General features: G+C 39.3%; 1 protein-coding gene across 2 annotated transcripts in view; it reads right to left on the bottom strand.

Annotated features, from left to right (window-relative positions):
- LOC119409659 (pyruvate carboxylase, mitochondrial) overlaps positions 1 to 20,275 on the bottom strand; it is a 472,483-nt gene that overhangs the window by 88,898 nt on the left and 363,310 nt on the right. For both annotated transcript variants that reach the window (XM_037676564.1, XM_037676571.1), the window contains exons 13-15: positions 13,378 to 13,522; positions 12,154 to 12,243; positions 825 to 1,046 (exon numbers count right to left, since the gene is read on the bottom strand). In XM_037676564.1, the coding sequence (XP_037532492.1) occupies positions 825 to 1,046; positions 12,154 to 12,243; positions 13,378 to 13,522 (457 nt within the window). The remainder of the gene's footprint in view (positions 1 to 824; positions 1,047 to 12,153; positions 12,244 to 13,377; positions 13,523 to 20,275) is intronic.

A 20,275-nucleotide genomic window follows, 5' to 3' on the forward strand; every position in this document is an offset into this window, starting at 1 on the left:
TAGATGATAGATAGATGATAGAGACATATAGAGATAGATAGATGATAAATAATGTATAGAAATATGATAGATGGTAGAGATAGATTATAAATAAATGATAGATAAAAGTAGATGATAGACAGATGATAGATATAGATAGATGATAGATTATATATAGAAAGATGATAGAGATAGATAGATGATATATAATATATAGAAATATGATAGCTAGATTATAGATATACATAGATAGAGGTAGATGATAGATAGATGATAGATGATAAATTAATAAATGATAGAATGATAGATAGAGGTAGATGATAAATGATAAGAGATAGAGATTATAGATATACATAGAGATAGATGATAGATAGATGATAGATTATAAATAGATATATGATAGATTATAAATAGATAGATGATAGATAGATGATAGAGAAACAGCCTGCATTTAGACTTTTTGAGATATCTGGTTGATCCACTCTGAGAAAGTGCTATTTATAAGACTGAGCTGAATACAGCACCTCACACTGAGGAAGTCTTTCGGATGAGAGACGAAACGTTTCTACATTTTTTTGTTGTTTTGCTTTGTTTTGTTTTTTTGAAAGTCCAGAGGACCAGATTTAACTTCTTTAGATTTTTCTACCTGGATTATTGAGCATGCATCAGGACTTTTTGTGATAGTGACCTTTTTTGGCCCAGATGCAGCCAAACATCAAAATGGAAGTCGGCACGTTGCTTATTTTTCCCAGTTAGAGCTCACAACCTTCGCAGATGAAGGGAGGGTGTTTCCAGTCCCCCCCCCCCCCTCCCTCTGCGACGGAGAGCAACAAACACGAGCTTACCTCCCCAGTTCTCCAGGCTGAACAGGTTTTTGAAGTTGTGGCTGACGAACGGAGAGATCATCTTCAGGTCGTGGGTTCGAACCCTCGTGGCCAGGAGGGACTGGTGGGCGTCCCTGAAGGTGGTGTCCATCAGCAGCAGACCCTGGTGAGCTCGCACAGCTTTGGCGAACCCCTCAGGGCCGTCCCGCAGCAACACGTCACGAAAACCCACAGGTGGGTCACCTGAAGGAGACGGAAAACCGTCGTTAACGAGGAAAACTCTGAACGGGACAGAGAAGATCAGTGAAGTTACTGACGGAAAGATCGTCACTTAAACTAAAAGTTCAGACTCCAAGTTGGATTTTGTGCAAAGGTTCTCTCCGCTCAGAGAAAAACTAGACAATAATGGACACGTTTCATGTTCTTTCCAAAAACTTTAAGTTGCACTTCTTGTATTTAAGGCTTCGAGCCATAAACTAACGTAAACTGAAGCTTCAAACTTTAACCAAGGTTGACACTAATTTTCAATCTTTGTCTTTCCACTCTGCCATGCAGTTACAAACAAACATCACCCGAGGCAAATCAGAATTTGAATCTATTCCTGTCGTGGTGCGCACAATCATCAGTCAATAAGTCTAGTTAATGAGGTTACTGTCTGCCCTCACTGTAGTCCCACACATCTGAAAACAAATAGTTCCCAAGGTCAGTATATTTATAAAAACACCACAGAACTGTCGCACAAAACACGCAGATATATAAAATAAAGTCATTTCAACCTAAACTACACGATCTTTAAGTCCTGCTGCTGAAGCAAACAGACATATATTGATAAGTGATTAATCATCAGATTGCTTCTGTCACACACCGTTTCAAATGAGACCATGTTCTGCTAAACTGCATTTAGACACAATGTACGGGGGGGACCGCAGTGCCTCCATATACGACGTCTACATGTGACAGCCTCCTGGAAAACAGTCATCAGTGGAGTGGACTCGTCTTTTTGCTGTACGGTGCCAAGAACAGCAAAACGGGGAGTAAACTGATACAAGTCCCACATGCTTGCTTTTCTTCACAGCTGACCCACTTCCACATAAACAAACCGACTCACCTACATGAAAAACCTCCCGCTACCCAGCGATCGTTCATGTTGTTTTATGACCTCTGACCTAAACATCCCCCCCAGGTCTGACGAACGGAGTCGAATACGGAGCTCAGACGACCCTTTGTTGTAGAGCGGGAGTATATTTAGCATCTCTGCTTCAGCTGATTTTTACATCCGATATAAACTTCACACAAAAGAATCAGCAGGTGAGCGAAGGACACGTGACTGTCTTAACGATGACACTGTTCATCGATGGGTCAGGTTACGATCAGTAAGCATCGCCAGTGACTGCAGATGGGAGATCATGTAATTAGTTGTGTATGTTCGTTAGTAAAACACGAAGAGATTTAAATAAAACTCAAAGTAATCGTTGAATGTACACGTATAACTGATTATCTTTTGGAAAAATGTAAAAATGGCCACCACAGCTAGTCAAACCTAAATTCAAAGCTGGATATACAGTAAGTCAGGTTTTTTTTCTTCATATTTTGAGTTAAAATAAAATTTAGACATGAGGGAACTGGATATATATATATATACTAAAATAAATATAGCGTTCCTACTAGAGATGCACCGATCCACTTTTTTCTTTTTCTTTTTTACTTCCGATCCGATCCCGATACCTAAAACTAAATATCAGCTGATACCGATCCAGTTCCGATATCATGATCATCGTTGATTTTATATGAGGCTGTAATAATATCTCAAGTACAATTTGTACAAATATATGCATGCATGTCCAAAAAGGCAACTTGAGGTAAGTTGTATTAATGTTGGATAAGTTTTAAAGTTAGAATTCAATTCTGCTAACACAAAACATGTTTATTTTTATTCCTAGCTTTAAAGTGGATATTAAAGTGATTAAGTGATTGTTTAAAGTTATTTTATATTTTTTTTAAATAAGGGGCTGATATAAGATTTTTTTTCTTCTTTCTGCACTCTTTTTCATTCAACATTTTCTTTTTTAATTTTGTTTCTTTTAAATGAATGAATAAATGAATTAAATTAAATGTTAGTATTTTACAGCACTTTATAATGTAGCTGTTTATGTTTTTAATATATATAATTTTCAAATCGTGGTTTTTTTATGATTGTTTACTGTTGTACTGATAAATATCTGCTGGAGGGTAAACTATATCTTGGATGCAAATATCAAACTGTGAAATCCTTTGTTTTCTACAACTGATAGTGGTTGGATATTAATTATGAAGTTTAGCAACTTCTCTGTAAACATTTAAGCTCCGTGGTTTCAGCGATGTCTTCTTCTTGTTCAATCCGAAGCAGGCAGCCTGATTTGGGGCAGCCGCGCTCAGTCTGTCCCTCCTCAGAGACGGGCAGACTGAGCGGGGCAGATTGGACACGGCTGGCCGAGGTCGAGTCGCCTCTTTCGGATTCAGCGAGAGTAGCGCCCCGCTGAAGCCACGGAGCTCGAATGTCCATCGTAAAACTAACTTTACCGCGGTTTAATGTGGCGCTATGGCTCTGCAGACATTGCACGTTGCTGTCTTGTTTTGTGCTGTTTCTAGTGTAAAATACTTCCACACAGCGGACATGCTTAGATGAAAACTTTGTTAGCTGTTAGCCACAGTGCTGCTAACTCAGTCCTCACGTTGGAGCTGGCTGCAAACTATGAACTGGATTTCCTGAATGTGAGGCGGGTCTTATTACTCTGGGTTCATGAGACACGCCGCCGTTCAGGAAATCCATTCCGTAGTTTGAAGCCAACATGCATCATGGATCGGAAATATCGGCACGTGGATCGGACAAATCCGATACGTAAATTATGCTGGTATCGGAGGCCGATACCGATACTGGATCGGATCGGCCCCATCCTTAGTTCCTACTTCATGGTTGTTCACCTATCGCAGAGGTGTCTAGAACGTAACCCCCACAATGATCGAGGGACTCCTGTACAACAATTTAAAGCAATGGCCCGTACAACCTAAGACCTTGTATAACATTTGATCTCGATTTGTGGCCTTGACCTTCGAGCTGGGGGGAAGAAAAGTGTAGCAACATTTCAACTTGTGATGATCTTCAGTGGATCACAAGTTATGGACTGGACAAAGAATGTTTACGGACAAAGGGACTGACAAAGACTATAACACAATATGTCCACGGTCCCAAAAACCCTCCTCTGTTCGGATGAATTATCACATGTTACTCTGCTGTGCTGTTCTGTTTAGTATGCTTGGGGCTAGCCAGTGTGGATTAATTATAAAACAGAAACAAATTTACCTAATTAATCAGCCACAAGAGCAACTGAACTCTCTACATTTGTCTTGAAGAGTAGCCTTTGTTGTATGTTACAGCTGAAAATAATCTTTGCTTTAACGCTTTGCTAAGCCTGCAGAACCAAAAATAAAAGAAACGTCTCACACAAACACCAACATACTAAAGATTAAAAAAAAAGCTGCATGTATTCCACAAACTCATGTTGATGCAAACTGGTACAGTCGTTTTAACTGAAGAGAAAAATACACGGAAAGAATCATTATTCCTTTAAGTCTACCTTCCATTTCTCACATGCACACGGTTTCTAACTGTGTTTTTACCACTATCACCGACTCCAACAATCTCTCCAATAACAAAGAAAAAGGGGTCAGATGCACTGGGACTGCGGCGTCTGTGCTGAAAGGGACCTCTGCATGTAAGAATTTCAAAGAAAGCATTAGCGTTTGAGTGGATTTGTATGTTTTATAGTAAGAAACAAATAGTAAAAAAGCTACAAATCCCACATGGCTGCTGTGCTTGACAAGTGACCCACTTGCACATAAACATAGCCTCTCATTTGCATCGAAAGCCTCCCCAACTCCCACCGCCAGCTTCTCTGCACACGCTCTCCTCCTCCGTCTCTCAGGCTGATGTCACTTCATTCCTCCTCTGTTGACATTCTTCACCTGTCTGCTCTCTACACTCTCTCCTCCAGCTTCAAAATTTCCACAGAGACTAAACCACAGCACTCTCAGGTCCTTATATGCAAATTTCAGAAAAAAAAAACCAGTTGCCTAGTTTGCAAAACACAAGTGGACATTTGCTTACCTAAGAAACCTGATGAATAAGTTGTATTTTTTTGTTTAAGAATATAAGAACAAACTAATGACTGTTAATCAGTGTTTCATTATGAACAGTCTATCAGGTAAGCCTGGCATATTAAAATAGGTTCAGACCATGGTTATAGCCACAATCTAGTTCCCAAACAAACCAGAGAATGGGTTTGCAAATGATTCAAGTTTCCAACAAGCTGGCACGCCTCGAACAAGACCCAGAGGACCATATGTGGTGGCATCACCAGTGGAGCAATACCGTTTTCTGGCATTTGGTAGAGTGTTTAACAGTTATTAAAACCCATTACTTAAAGCCACACGAGATAGAGGACAGTGTAGCGGCATTAGACACCCTTACAAGACCTTCAGGGAGTTTGATAGGGGTTGTATCGTGTGATTGCTTGGCATCTGTGAGGCATACAGATGTCAAGGTGGCCCAGTGTTGTCACCAACAAGGAGCTCTCCACAAGTCAAAGATGTTGGTCACCAATACAGACCACACCAGCCAAAGATGGTTGTATTGTGTGCCAAGCATAAAAAAACAAAACATGATGTGTTTCCTGCCATCCAAACAATTACTACTGGGCGCTTTACAACACCTTGTGTCAATGAATGGCTTTCGTCAAACTTTGGGTTCATCACTCCATGTTTAAGCTCTTTGAGCTGTAACTGGAATATGTGGGCTGATGAGGTGTCGTATCATGTTCAGTGACAATTCTCTGTTCTGTATCAACACAGGTGATCATTTCGTGGTGGCGTTAAAAGGAGAGGAGCCATCTAGACAATGTTAGACACACACTAGGCAAATCTCCTGGCATCATGGGATGGTGAAGCATACAGTGGGACTTTAGATCACCTTTGATAGTGATTCAGAGGAACCTGAAAGCACAGTGCTGTCAGTGATGTCCTGTTGTACCCCTCCTGAGACAGCACCCTGATCCAGTCTTGTAACAAAACAAGGGCTGTCCACACACAGATTGTGTTTCTACGGACTGGCTGCTTCATGTTGAGGTCTTCCCATTTCCAGCTAGGTCCTCTCATCGTTCCTTAATCAAACATGAACAGCTTCAACGTCAACACCAAACCTTCTTGATCTCAAGGATAATTTACAACAGTGGTGGGCCGACTTCGGGGCCGAGATGGTGTAGAGGTAGGGCAGCCAACTCGGGACCTGAAGGTCCTATGTTCGATCCCCAGTCATTGCACACCTCGTGGTGTCTCTGAGCAGAACACCTCATCCCCAGTTGCACCCCAGACGCTTTCAATAGCTGCCCACTGCTTCATCTGGTGGTGGATGGGTTAAACGCAGAGTCAATTTCGCCATTGTATTGGAACATACCGATGACAATACATATACATTATTATATACTTGCTGCAGGTCAAGAAAAAACAGCCGTAGGACTTGGCTCTGCAACAAAAACAACTTAAATCCAAGTCTGACAGGGTTCCACACTCTACTGTTATGGGTCAGCAGTGTGCAGCTGTTTTCCATTAAATATCTTAATCATTGCAGTCATAACCATTCAGCATGTGTAGTTTCAATCCATTTCCACCACTTTGTTCAAGTGTCTAACTTTTTTTTTGCTCTTGGGTCAGTGAGTATAATTTACTTTAAACAGCAGTATACCAATGTTCAAGGCAGTAATGTTCAAACACAGTTCATTATTCTTCACAAACTGGAGTGACAGAGAAGGCAATGAGTATCTTCAGTCGTCAGAAAGCAAACTTTGAAACAGACTTTAAAGTTTTTCAGCTACGACACCTGGACCTGAACAATAAAAATGACAAAGCCAAAGACATTCTTTGTTTGAAGTTGGGAAGTAAAATAACCCAAAACTCGAGGCATAAAAAGAAGCTCCGAGTTCTTAATACGATGTGCCTTTAAGCACAGAACTACGCTACTTTTAAAATGTACTCCTCTATAACTCATCCTAAAACTGGAAACATAGCGCATAATTGGAAGGTGCAGGACGGTGTGCCATTTTTATTAGTCATTTTTCCAGAAGCTGGCTCAGGCATCTGGTGATTAACCTCTAGATGTCCTCTATTAAATAAATCCAGACAATAATTGGAACAAGGTGTACCTCTACACCATCTATGAACCACCAGTAATCAGCCGTCAGACAGAACAGTTCAGACTACAAATCCTAATTAGAAAATATTGGCCTTTGAGTACCAAACAGGATTTGTTAGGACAGGTGTACCTTGTTATATTTTTATCAGAATGTATTAAGAACACCTCCAAGGTGGTTTCCTCGTCGTGCATCTCATGGTATTTTGACTTTCAATAACGTTTTTCCAGTGTTTGCTTAACTTCAATCTACGGAGGTTACACGTTCATCCCTTCTCGGTCAAAACCTTCGTTTTTATCAGTCGTATCCGGTTGACCATTTTCTCTGCAGGTATTAGAGCCTGGCCTTTGTTCACCCTATCCTAACCCATTTCTCCTTTCATGGCTTCATTGCTGCCTCCACGCCTCTCTAGACAGAGTGATAATACAGGTCTAATCCCTCTCTTCTCCCAATCCCACCGTCAAATGAAAGAAAGGATATAAGCACATTACAAATCTCATTACTAGGCTTTAGGTATGCCTCTGTGCATCTCTGTGCTGCGTACAAGTACCTCATCAGCTGCTTACAGTAGGTGAACAAAGTGTTGACGGAGAGGCGGTTCAGTAAAGCGTATGTTGATGCCAATTCGTGGGTTTCATGCATTTTTGTGTGCTTACTATCCTGTAACAAGTGGGATGGGTATTAATGGCTTAAAACTAAAATCGCACAGTCGCAGTGTTGAAAAAAATGTGTGCACGGATAGAAAAACATTTGGAGATTTCCTTCCACTGAGCGTGTTTTTAGATGTCTGATTCAATAAGTCATGCTTGGTTATGATTCATATTATTCACGTTACTTCGCTGTAAATTTGTGTTTACGGGGCATGCTGGGTAATGGGCTCAGGCAGAGAAAAGGTGCTGATGAACATGTCAGATTAATGCAGCTCATTGTTTAATTGCCTTCAAAAGGGGGCAGGTGCCTCAAATCACTGCAGTTCACAAAATAAGAAAACCAAGAAACTGCAGGGAGGGAGAAAATGCACGCAGCAGAAAAATGACAGGTTGTACATCATCCCAAACAGATACGTTACTGTCACTGTGGAAAAAACTGCATCATTTTATCCATTAACTCCATAAATACACCCAATAAATACTAAATGTAAACATTTTTGTAATGTTTCTGTCTGGCAATTTAAATAATACATACTGGGGATGAAACCGTTTCCTGTGTTGAAGGTTAATGGGGTTAGTATTACTATTTTAAATGTAAAATGACTGGAAAAGGTTTCCATTACCCAACACTGTCCTAGAGACAGATAGACGACATCCTTAAAAAAAGCACAGAGTTTAAAGAGTATTTTAGATTTTACTGAACTAAACTGCTTTTTTCTGAGTATTGTATTGTATTGTATTGGTGTACATATGTTTTATCTTTTATATTTTATTCGCACCTTTATGCCGAAGCAAGTTCCTAGTCTGTGAATCCTGTTCACTGACAATGGCAATAATAAACTGAATCGGAAAAATTATTTTTTTATGCACAACAAAATCTAAGTAATCTACATGACCAAAGTCAGCTGCTAACTACTCTCCAGCTGATGAACAGCAAGTTAACTTTTAGCCTAAAGAGTTTTAGTAAGGATAAGTAAGGGTGAGGTGAGCGGGACTCAGGAGCTCAGTCCTCACCTCCTTCTACAAGTGTGCAGTGGAGAGCATCCTGTGCTCCAGCATCAACGTGTGGCATGGAGGCTGCACAGCTGCAGAAAGAAAAGCTTTGCAGAGAGTGGTGAAGGCTGCACAGAAGTCTGTTGGAGTCAGTCTCCCCACCATCACATACATCTACACCTACAAATGCAGGAAGAGGGCCACCTGCATCATGAAGGACCCCACTCACCCAGCACACACACTTTTTGCCCCGCTCCCCTCAAGCAGGATGTTGTGGAGCATTAAATGTAGAACCACTAGACTGAGGAACAGCTTCTACCTTGAAACAGACTCATAAATCTCTAACCAGACAAATCACTGCAACGCCACTTTAACAGGAGATTCGTCACTTTATATGTGCTGCTGATCACCCATGCTGCTGATTTCTTACCCATAAGCTGCTGTATTCATACCCATCTGCTCACAACAAACTCAAGTTCCGGCTGCTGTTTAATACACCTTATTATATTATTGCTTGGCGTGTATTTTAGATCCTTACGGTTCTTTTTACGCTTTATATTTTTGCTGTTTTTGGGTATAACTGGGACTCTGAGTACAAAATTCCATTCCACCTCATGTACCACATGTGATGCGAATGACAAAGAACCTTGAACCTTGAAGGCTCATTCAAAGCATTTCAGGGGTGAAAATTATGTGTTTATCAACCCATAATGGGCCAAATATCACCGATGCCGATATGTCCCCAAATGCCTATATCGGCCTAAAATCTCGGCCCTAACGATACATCGGTCAGACTCTACATTAAAGAATTTCACTTGAATTGCTCCAACGTGGAGGCATTTTCTGATGATTATCTTCAAACCTTTCACATTAAATGCACCAAACAGATGTGTTAAAAACACTTCTGTAACATATGACGTCTACTGAAATAGCTCAGTGCTCGTTAAGGCACAATAACCCTGATGCTTTTTGTGTTGTGTTTGTGTTGCAGTCTGTAATTAGCCCCCTACATATTTGTTAATTTGTTCGACAAACATACAGCGGGTGTTAAACCTCTGGTAACAGTTTTCAAACGAGGATAAAGACATTACCCACTGCACAACTTCTCTTATTTGGTTCACTTATCTAATCCTTAAAACTATTATTGTGTTGCAAAAAATAAAAGTGTTTAAAGTATATTTTCAAAGCCAAAGACTTGGATCTTACAACGGAGAGGACCGTGTTGGTTCGTAAGTGAGTGAATGAGCAACTCCGTAAAATACTGCTGCCAGAAAAAAAACAGAGCAATACTGAGATATTTAAATTAATTAGAGGTATTGCTTTTAAAAAAAAAAAAATGCAATATGAATGCCGACTGTCTGATAAAACAAAACATTAGCCAAATGCAAAAATGAGCAAACCACTATCTAAAAGCTAAAATAAGCAAAATGCTAACTATAGGCCAAAAGCTGCAGAATGATTGCTGAAAGCTAGTGGTATTAAATGATGGAGAGAAGCTAGAAGAAAACACTGGCAAAAAGTAGAAAATAAGCTGAAAGTAACTAAATGGTACCCAACACTAAAATCTTAAAAATGCTAGCTAAAAGTCAAAAGTATCAAAAAGCAAGCTCAAGGTGGGAAAACAAAATTAAAGCAGCTAAAGGCTAGCCAAAAGTCTGAAAAGACAAGCTAGAAGTATAAAAAGAATAGAGGCTAAAAGAAGAAAACAGCTATTTAAAAGTAGCTAAACAGTAATTAAAAGCAACAGAGGGCGTGGTGGGACAGAGGTTAGCCAAGTTGGGCAGTGATCGGAAGGTCGTCGGCTCCACTTCCCGTACAGACAACATCAAAATGTGGGTGGGAAAGGTGACACACCCACACATGCTGGCTGGCTGACTGGCTACAAAGTAAAAGTATCTAAAGTCTGGCTACAAGCCAAAATAAAAAAATAATTTAAAAAATAGCAAAGGGCTAGAGAAAAGCTAAAAGTAGCATGGGAAAACACAAACAGAGCCAGTATGCTGGAACAGATGGGACACTGTTTTAGAAGGTACTGGAGATTCTTATTTTTTTGGGGGGAAAATATAAAATATATCTCAATATTTTAAAAAGCCTTAAAGTGAGAAAAAGCTAAAGTCATAGCAGCCATGTCAACGAGCCGAACAGTTTGATATAAGAATGAACTAGCACAGTTTGCATGCTTTAAACCCATTTAAAACACCCCCAATAATATCGATAACCATGCTAAACATGCATATAATACATGTGGTGGTAAAAGTCAGCATGACTGTACAACATCCAACACGGTGCTGGAGTTGACCAAGAGAGAAAGAAATCCTCAGCAGAGCTCCACTCCAGAGACTTTAAGAAGCTGAAGGAGCTCAGAGAGCAGATTGGTCGCTGGCCTTTGCCGGTGCCGAGCAGAGAGGGAGAAGTGGAGAACTTCTGCCTTCACAAACAATGAGCTGTGATCACAGTTCAGCAGAGCACTCCGGGCTGCAAACCTTTTCATCCCACAGTGCCAAACAGAGTCCGTTTAGAAGGGCCTTTCTGCCTGCAGCTATCGGACTGCTCGACAGCTCGTTTGTCATTTGGCGGGCGCCGTTATCCAAAGAGTCCTATAGACTCACAAGTGTCGACATTTTCAGTAACGGTGCCCCTCAAAAAAAATAAATAAACCACTTCACCTCTTTTTAAAATACGGAATCAGTTCAATAAAGGTGATGAATGAGAACATCGCGTTTAAATACAGCAAATAATAAAAGGATGAGCATTCCTTTAAGGAAAGCATATCGCCACGTGCATGTTTTAGATCATATTATGTTGAGATGGGACAAAGTTGTAGCCATATTGGTCAAACTTGCACAATAAATCTCATGAAATATCAAAATGTGATGTTCAGGGTGTGTGTTATGAACAACCACACCAAATACAAGCTCAATGTCTGTAAAATTGACTGAATTAGTCATTTTTGCCTTGGCTAATGTTAGCTGTGGCAGCCATGCTGAATCCCCATTGACTCCAAAAGTTAAATCAGTAAATGACTATTTACTGGAAGTTCTCTCAAAATCTGACCGGTGGTTTACAAGATATTCTGGCTACAGACAAGTGTAAACATTATCGTCCACCTTCACCTTTCAGTGACATGGTAACCAATAAATAAGGCGAGGTCGGTGAACAAAGCAAGGCTGATTCTGGCAGATCCTGATCATCCACTCCATGATGAGTTCAGGTTGCTTCCATCTGGACGCAGGCATCTGCAGCCCAGATGGACGAACACACTGAAAAACTCATTCATCCCTGTAGTGATCAGGCTACTCAATGAACAGTGATGATTTCTGTACCGTTACTTTAATGTCTCAATGTCTTGTCTAGTATGAATGTTTTGTGTGCCAATTGACTGTGAAACCAATTGTCCCTTGGGAGATTATTGAACTTGAACAAATGCTGGAATACATAAAACTACAGATATTCCTTTAGCTTCAGCAGAATAAAACCTATACATACCCACAGTGACAGAAGGGACAACAGGGTCTATGGACGAGGGCTTAGCCTTCACTGGGATGGGTGTGGTTGGTCCATTAACCATCACATGACCTGGATAGCGGGAAGAAATGTGAAATGCAGTCAGAATAAAGAAAGAAAAGTATTTTAGCACTGATTACATTAATTGCCCATTGATCTTGCACATTATAGTTACACGTTACTTATTCTTTCATTTGGAAGTTCAAGAACTTGAATTCAACTCTTGCATGAAGACATTTTATTCAAACCTGCCTGATATTTTTTTTTAATTTGCCTGAGGATAGGGGATCACCTCTTGTCCCTTGTTGTTGAAGGATTTAAATACTGGGTGGTGAACAATTGTAGTTTTTGAGGAGAGTACTTTTCTGGACTGGAAATGAACAGGCAGTGCAAGTAAACTTGTTTTTGGTGCAAGATATTCAGCTAGTAGGAGTTACACTTTGTAGAAGAACAGAGGTCGTTCTTTTTTTGGATCCTGGCGAGCGGAGGGAGCAATTTATCCACCAATGGTGGGGCCAAGGGATGGCCAATGGTGGACTTGGATACCAAAGATTAATCTTCAGCAGATACCACAATCATACAATATAAAAACTACAACACATCTTGGATTCTGACATAGCAACCCAGACTTCGAAGGAAACCTTTCTTACATCTAGAAGCAGCCACACAACAAAAAGGAAGTTGGTCTGTTGATTATTTTTCGAGTTATCCACCTCACAAGGTTTTCATACCGTATTTAATTGCCAGCAGCCGTCTTGTATTTTGACGTGGCAACCTAATTCTGGAAAGTAACTTTTCTTAAACTAGAAGAACCCACACACAGAAATGGAAGTCGGTACTTCACCTATTTTTTCCCCAAGTTATCGCACATACAACATGCACGGATGGACGGACGGGCGGTATTTTATTTTCTATTCTCCCTTTTCACTCCACGACGGGGAACAATAAATTCCTCATCTACAAATATCCTGAACAATTCAACTCTTTAGTTTCCAAAAAAGTAATACATTTCACAAATTAGAAGCCACAAATGCCATGATGGCTCTGTTCCAGATGGTTGCAGAGTTATTAACCTTTATTTTCTGCTTACGAAGACCTACTTTTGTGTTGAGGTTTAACAGTTCATGCAAGCAAACGTGCTGCGAAGTAGAACCCCTTCATTAAAGTCATTGTTTGATGATGATGTGGTGTTTATTGAACACTGACCGAGGTAGTGCAGCAGTTTTTGTGCTCTGTTTTGAGTGGGCTTCAGGTTGAAGAGCTCGGGGTTCTCGTCAATGAACTGGGTGTCCACGGTGGAGTGCAGGAACTGATTGTTGGAAAAGACGTTCTGGAGGAACGGGATGTTGGTCTGGAGATAGAAGGACAAAGAGGAGAAGAAAATCGTTAGGGTTAGCCTTTTTCGAAAAGCTTATTTTTAAATGTTTAGCGCTCAAACTTCCATCAGAGTAAATACAAAAATCAACTAGAGGCTGCAGTTATGCTGCAGTCTCAAATTTGGAAAATGTTTGCTTGAAGCTCAGGGAAGCAGAACACGCGTTAACAAACGGCAGCTTTACAAAATCTCGCTTGAGTTCTGAGAAAAAAACAACAACTTGTCCCGTCTTTGAGTCAAAAACAGAAACTACTCACAGAAAACAGTCAGCAGCCGGAATTACATTTATTTTACTGATGGTGTTTGCAACAACATAATCATCATGCCAATTAAACGATGAGTTATCAAGCAGAGGGAGAATGTGCGACAGAGAAAACAATTATTCATTTCAATACGCGACTTGTCGCCATTTTTCTCGACTAGAAAGCCCATCTGGAACAACGCAGTGAGACTGTACCCAATTCAATTAAATATAAATAAATAAAAATGTCTTCTGTGGATTTGCCATGGATGACTGAGAATCTTAACCAGTACACTGCACCAAATTGTTGGAAGAAGTGAAAAGTTTGGGGTTAAAAAGAAATACAACCAATAAATAAACAGAGATTAAACAAATATACAAACAAACAATTAAAAAAAAACACTAATTGAAAAGAAGCGTAAATATATTATGAAAAGTGACTATTGGGGAAAAAAAAAAAGTAAATTAAGACCTAGCATTGCTTGAAGAAATGCATGTCATCCTTCGCCTTTCAGAATTTTAGACTAAGTTCATCGTGTTGAGAAATTAAGAGTTATAGCTGTTTAGGACAACCACCATTTCAAACTGAAGAACAGAAACAAAGTATTGTTAAGACACAATAGACAGCTTTGAAATAAACACATTTTAAACGTATGTAGCTAGCAAGGGACCATCTATAGATGTTTGCTAGTTAGCTTCTTAGCTGGTATCTAGCAGACTAGCTAGTATCTTGCTAGTTAGCCTGTTAGCTAGTACCTTGCTAATTGAATAGCTAGTTAGCCTGTTAGCAAGTACCTTACTAACTGAATAACTAGTTAGTTAGCCTGTTGGCAAGTACCTTACTAACTGAATAACTAGTTAGCCTGTTGGCAAGTACCTTACTAACTGAATAACTAGTTAGCCTGTTAGCAAGTACCTTACTAACTGAATAACTAGTTAGTTAGCCTGTTAGCAAGTACCTTACTAACTGAATAACTAGTTAGTTAGCCTGTTAGCAAGTACCTTGCTAAATGACTAGCTAGTTTGCTTGTGAGTACCTTGTTAATTGAAAAGCTTGTTAATTAGCCTGCTAGCTAGTACCTTGCTAATTGAATAGCTAGTTAGCCTGTTAGCAAGTACCTTGCTAATTGAATAGCTAGTTAGCCTGTTAGCAAGTACCTTGCTAACTGACTAGTTAGCCAGTACCTTGCTAACTGAATAGCTAGCTAGAAAGTCTGTTAAAGCTAACAGTTACTTTTAACTACTTACTAACAGAGTGAACCATTTCAAAAGTTGTTAGGAACTTTGAAGTTAGATGACTATCAAAAAGACAACTTCTTCACATTTCTTTAGACGAGTTTGTAAAAATAAATATGTTTTGGCAAACATAAAAATTACTTAAGCACCACTGAAGTGATTTGCCAAGAGCTATTGGCTGTAAAACGTAAACAGTTGATCAAATGTAGTATGATATGTTGTCTCAGGTGTGTGATATTTTTTTTTTTCCAACGTTAATCCACAATCTTGTGATATTATGATTCGTCACACACAGAATGTGTCGTGAAAGACTCAGCTACTACCACAACAAATATCTAAGTATCTGTAAAACTGAGCTATAGTCATGTTCATGTTGGTTAAAGTCCTTTCGCTAGCGTGGCCATCTTGAATTGAACCGACACCAAATCCAATGGTCTTGAGATATTTTGCTGACAGACAAACTGGGTTGATGCTAACAGGTAACGGCAATGCTTTAGCATGTGTTGGGGATGACGGTTCATTAGAATCACACTGAATTTAGGCTCTGCGGCCACCTTGAATTGAGTTGACTCCAAGCGTCCATAAGTTATAAATGCACATCCAATAATTAGCTACAGACAAATGAACACATACACAAGAAAACAATAATTCCTTCAGTGGAATTTAAGACAGAGCTACCAAGTATGAATGAAAATACAGAATAATAGCTGAAGTTCATAAATTTGATACTGGAAGCTTGTAATATTTGATAAGTCTACTTAGGACATATAAACCAAACATTTCATGTCTTTTGCATTTTAACAGGAAGCCTATGTTCAACAACGGTATGATTTTTATCCCCAGTGGGTGTTTGGGTTGTTTACTTGTTCATCTTTAAAAAAATAAAATAAAAATACTACAAAGAGTCCTCAATGTTCCAGGATTCTGGTGGAGAATTTTTTATCACCATGATAAAATTGAAGAAAGCCTCTGCATGTTTTGTGAGATAATCACATCCCGAGCAAGGGGAAATGTTTTTTTTATTTCCTGAGATGAATGGAGATAAACATAAACTGACAATGTATTCTCAGCCTCTTGCTACAAAGAGCAGAGATGGTGAGGACAAAATAGGAGAGCTGAGGGACTCACACTGCTGTGCTGCACTGCAACGCCCCAGGCTACGAGCGGTGGACCAAAACAAAAAGCTCAGTGCTGTAACTGCACCACGCTTCAAAAGCAGGACGACATATTCTCCTGCATTTACAGCAGCTGCCAACAATAACTGCTCTTTTATACACGCACTGCTGCTCCTCATACTTGTGTCCAAGCAGTGGAACGAAATCACGATCTGCTCTGTATGTTCATACCTAGGACCTTTTGTTTCTTTGTACTTTGCTAATAAAGTGGTCTTCATTAATAGTTGCTCATAACTTTACAAATAAGCTGCTTTATCACTCATTGCCAGTCGAATACCTAATATTTTCAGGTTTATTTATTGCTAAACCACCAAAAGATGAACTTTGAATAATTTAAGCATGTAAAGTTTTCAATAACGATTATACAACTCACTCACGGGCTTTTTGAAACTATAAAAAAAAATATATATTAGTCAAGTCAAGTTTATATTTATAAAGCACATTTAAAACAACAGCTGTTAACAAAGCGCTTAACAATAAGATAAAGACAGTAAAAGAGAAAGGTAATTAAAAGCAACAACAACAACAAAAAAAAAACAACAAACACCAAAATCAATGAGAAACAATGAAATACTAAATCAAATCACACCATGTTATAAGTCAGTGAATACAGGTGTGTTTTTAGGAGATTTAAAAGCAGGGGGTGAAGTGGTCTGTCTAATGTTGAGGGGCAGATTGTTCCAAAGTTTCGGGCCCACGACTGAAAAAGCCCGGTCTCCTCTGAGCTTCGGCCTGGTTTTTGGTACAACCAAAAGCAACAGGTCAGATCTCAGCGCCCAAGAAGGAGCATATAGTTAAAGTAGGTCACAGGTATGAGGGCGCAAGGCCATTAAGGCACTTAAATGTTAACAAGAAAATTTTAAAATAAATTCTGACATGTGCCGGGAGCCAGTGAAGGGAGGACAAAACTGGTGAATTGTGTTCAAAGCTGGAGACGTGAAAAAGAAACCTGGCCGACTCCAACTTAAAACGCGTTACAGTAGACTAGCTGGGCTGTAACAAAGGCATGGACTATTTTTTCAAGGTCAGATCTGGCACGACACGGACTTAAGTTTAGCTTTCTGCCTTAACTGGAAGAAGCTTTTTTGTAGAACAGAGTTCATACGTTTATTAAACTTAAAGTCAGAGTCTAAAACCATCCTAAGATTCATAACAGCCTGCTTAAGATAAAGCTGAAGAGAGTCAAGATTTACAGGATCAGAAGACAGTGACTTCAGTTTCCTGATGATTAAAACAAAAAAAAAAAAATTGAAGCCTTCCATGCTTTAATGTCATCAAGACATTTTAACACAAGGTGAATGGAGCAAGAACTGTTGGGTTTTAAGGGCAGATAAAGCTGACAATTATAAGTATAACAATGAAAGGCCATGTTTCCTCAGGATAAACCGCAAAGGGAGCAGAGTGTGAAAACAAAAGGGGTCCAAGAATCGAGCCATGTGGGACCACAGGAAAGAGGCACTGACGCAGATACACTATTTCCAATCTAAACACAGAAACTACTGTCACTTAGGTACAAACGGAACCATTCCAATACTGCACCTGTAATCCCAACCCAGTGTTCTAACCTTGATATAAGGATACTGTGGTCAACAGTGTCAAAAGCAGTGGGAAGGTCCACGAGTGCAAGTATCGCAAACTGACCAGAATCATTTGCTCACAGAATGTCATTATAAACCCCAACTAAAGCTGTTTCGGTGCTGTGTAATTGCTTAAAACCAGACTGAAAGATTTCAAAAACTCCATTCTCATTCAAAAACTCTTAGTTGAATAAAAACTATTTTCTCCAGGATTTAAGAAAAGAAAGGGAAGTTTTGAGATTGGTCTGAAATTTGAGCAGGCTCAAGGGTCAAGTCCAGGTTTTTTAATTAATGGATTTACTGCTGCATGTTTAAAAGCATCAGGGACCACACTAGCAATACGGCTAGTTATAATTGCAAGAACAGAGGGTCCAATCGATGGTTAAACTTGTTTAAAAAACGAAGCAGGGATGGGGTCAGCAGGGGAACCAGAGGGTTTCATACGACCAACAGCATCACTGAGAAATGAGTGAAATGGGTTCAAACTGATTGAAGACCGCTAAGCAAGGGACAAGGACAGAGGGGTCAGATGTGGGAGTGAGGGATCGATGACCTAATCGACTCAAACTTTTATTATTAAAGCTGGTTGCTAAAACCACATTTTTATCAAGACAATTCTTCATGAAAAATCAATTGTTGGGCAATACAGAAAATAATAAAGATAACTGAATTTCATTCTTCTCATTGTGCAATTGCATTCTTGTTTTTGGGAGCAGATATGTAATTTTGTACACTTCAAGCAACGAGGGTTCAGGTAAGAAATGTCTAATGCTTTTCTTTAGTGGTTCAGGACCTGAAAGTTTTAGGAACCACCGTTTGAAAATGAACAACCCTGATGAATAACAGCATATATATTATATATATTTACATAAACATGTGATTTTTATTTTTATGTTTTTAATGGTCTCTGACTAGTACCTAGCTATATTGACAGGTACAGATGATTATTAGTTAGCCTGTTAGCTTGTACAAAGCTAGCTGACTAGCAAACTAGTTAGCTTGTTAGCTAGTACTTAGCTATATAGAAAGCAGCTACAGAAGATTATTAGTTCACCTGTTAGCTAGTGCACAGCTAAGAGACTAGCAAACTAATTAGCGTGTTAGTACCTAGCTATCAAACTAGCTAGCCAGCTATCATGCTAGCCTGTTAGCTGTTACCTAGCTAACAGACTAAGTAGCTAAAAATCATTTTAGCTAGTAACTAGCTATCAGAGTTACTGTTAGCTACTTATTAACAAATAGGTTTTAATAGGTTTCTATGAACTTAGAAACAAAAGGACTTGCACATTTCTTTATATTACTTTGTAATATAAAAATTTTACAAAACATATTTTAGCACAAGCAAAACAATTCACGTGGAACGATTAGCTGTAAAATAAATCCAGTTTATCAGCTGAAGGACGATAAATCTCTCAGATGTGTTGGAGTGTGGAAGGCGTTTCCGCTTTTTATGGACATGACTTTCAGATATTGTCCATGTTTGTAGAGCCATAACTTTTGTTTTTGTCCTCCACTTGTCCATTTTTGCTCTTAAAAAAATAAAATAAAACAATATACACGGTCACAGTTATCAGGTAGAAGGACCGGACGGATTGAAATGGGCATTCCTTGAAGAATTGCATATCACGTTGCTTGCTCAAGATTTAAACAAGATCGGCAGTGCTCAGAGCTGGAGTTGATGATGAGTATCAGCTACCGCCACACCAAAGTTGAGCTTAATGTCTGTAAAGTTGTGAGAAATTTAGCCATCTTTGCATTTGATCTGGTTGATTAGCTGTGGCGGCCATCTTAAATTGGATTGACCAAAAGTTGATCAGTCGTAGATGCATATTCAATGATCACTTTGTGAGTTTCATTCAAACCTTTCCAGTGGTTTACGACAATTTATAAGAGAGAACACACACGATCATCCCTTTACAAGTTCATCTGACCTTTGACGTAAAATCTAAAGAAACTGGGGATGGCTTTAAACTTCTACACAGTACTGTATGTGGTGTATTTAAAAGTTACGGAGTTTGCTCATAATTTAAACATTAAATTTTAGAAAATGTGCTTACACCACTTATCTCTTCGTGGAGAGTACGAAGCTAATGTGTGAAAGTACTGAGTGCAGCTAAAACAAGTAGAAAACAAGAACAAAGCAACATACCCATCAGCAACTCTCTTCCTAATTTACCTCTTAAATTAGCTTTAATGTTGTTGCTTGTGAAAACAGCAGACCTGTATTCCCTGCCTGCGACTGTTATGGCGACATAAGTCTATACTTTTTATTAAAAGACGAGCGTTGCTTCTCAATTAGATCAGCAAAAAAAAAAAAAAAAAAAAAAAGTTTACTTTAGTTAGGAAGCCACAACTGCTGCTAACTATTATTTTTGGTGTTTTTACCCGTGTCCGTGCACCCGTGCGTTTGTTAGAAAAATATCCAATGAGCCACTGAATAGATTTTAATGAAACTCGGGAAATATTCGGTGGACGCACCTCTACATTGTATCAACTTCGA

Source organism: Nematolebias whitei, chromosome 1 (assembly GCF_014905685.2).
Source record: "Nematolebias whitei isolate Nwh7 chromosome 1, NemWhi1, whole genome shotgun sequence".
In the NCBI taxonomy this organism is placed as follows: Eukaryota; Metazoa; Chordata; class Actinopteri; order Cyprinodontiformes; family Rivulidae; genus Nematolebias; species Nematolebias whitei.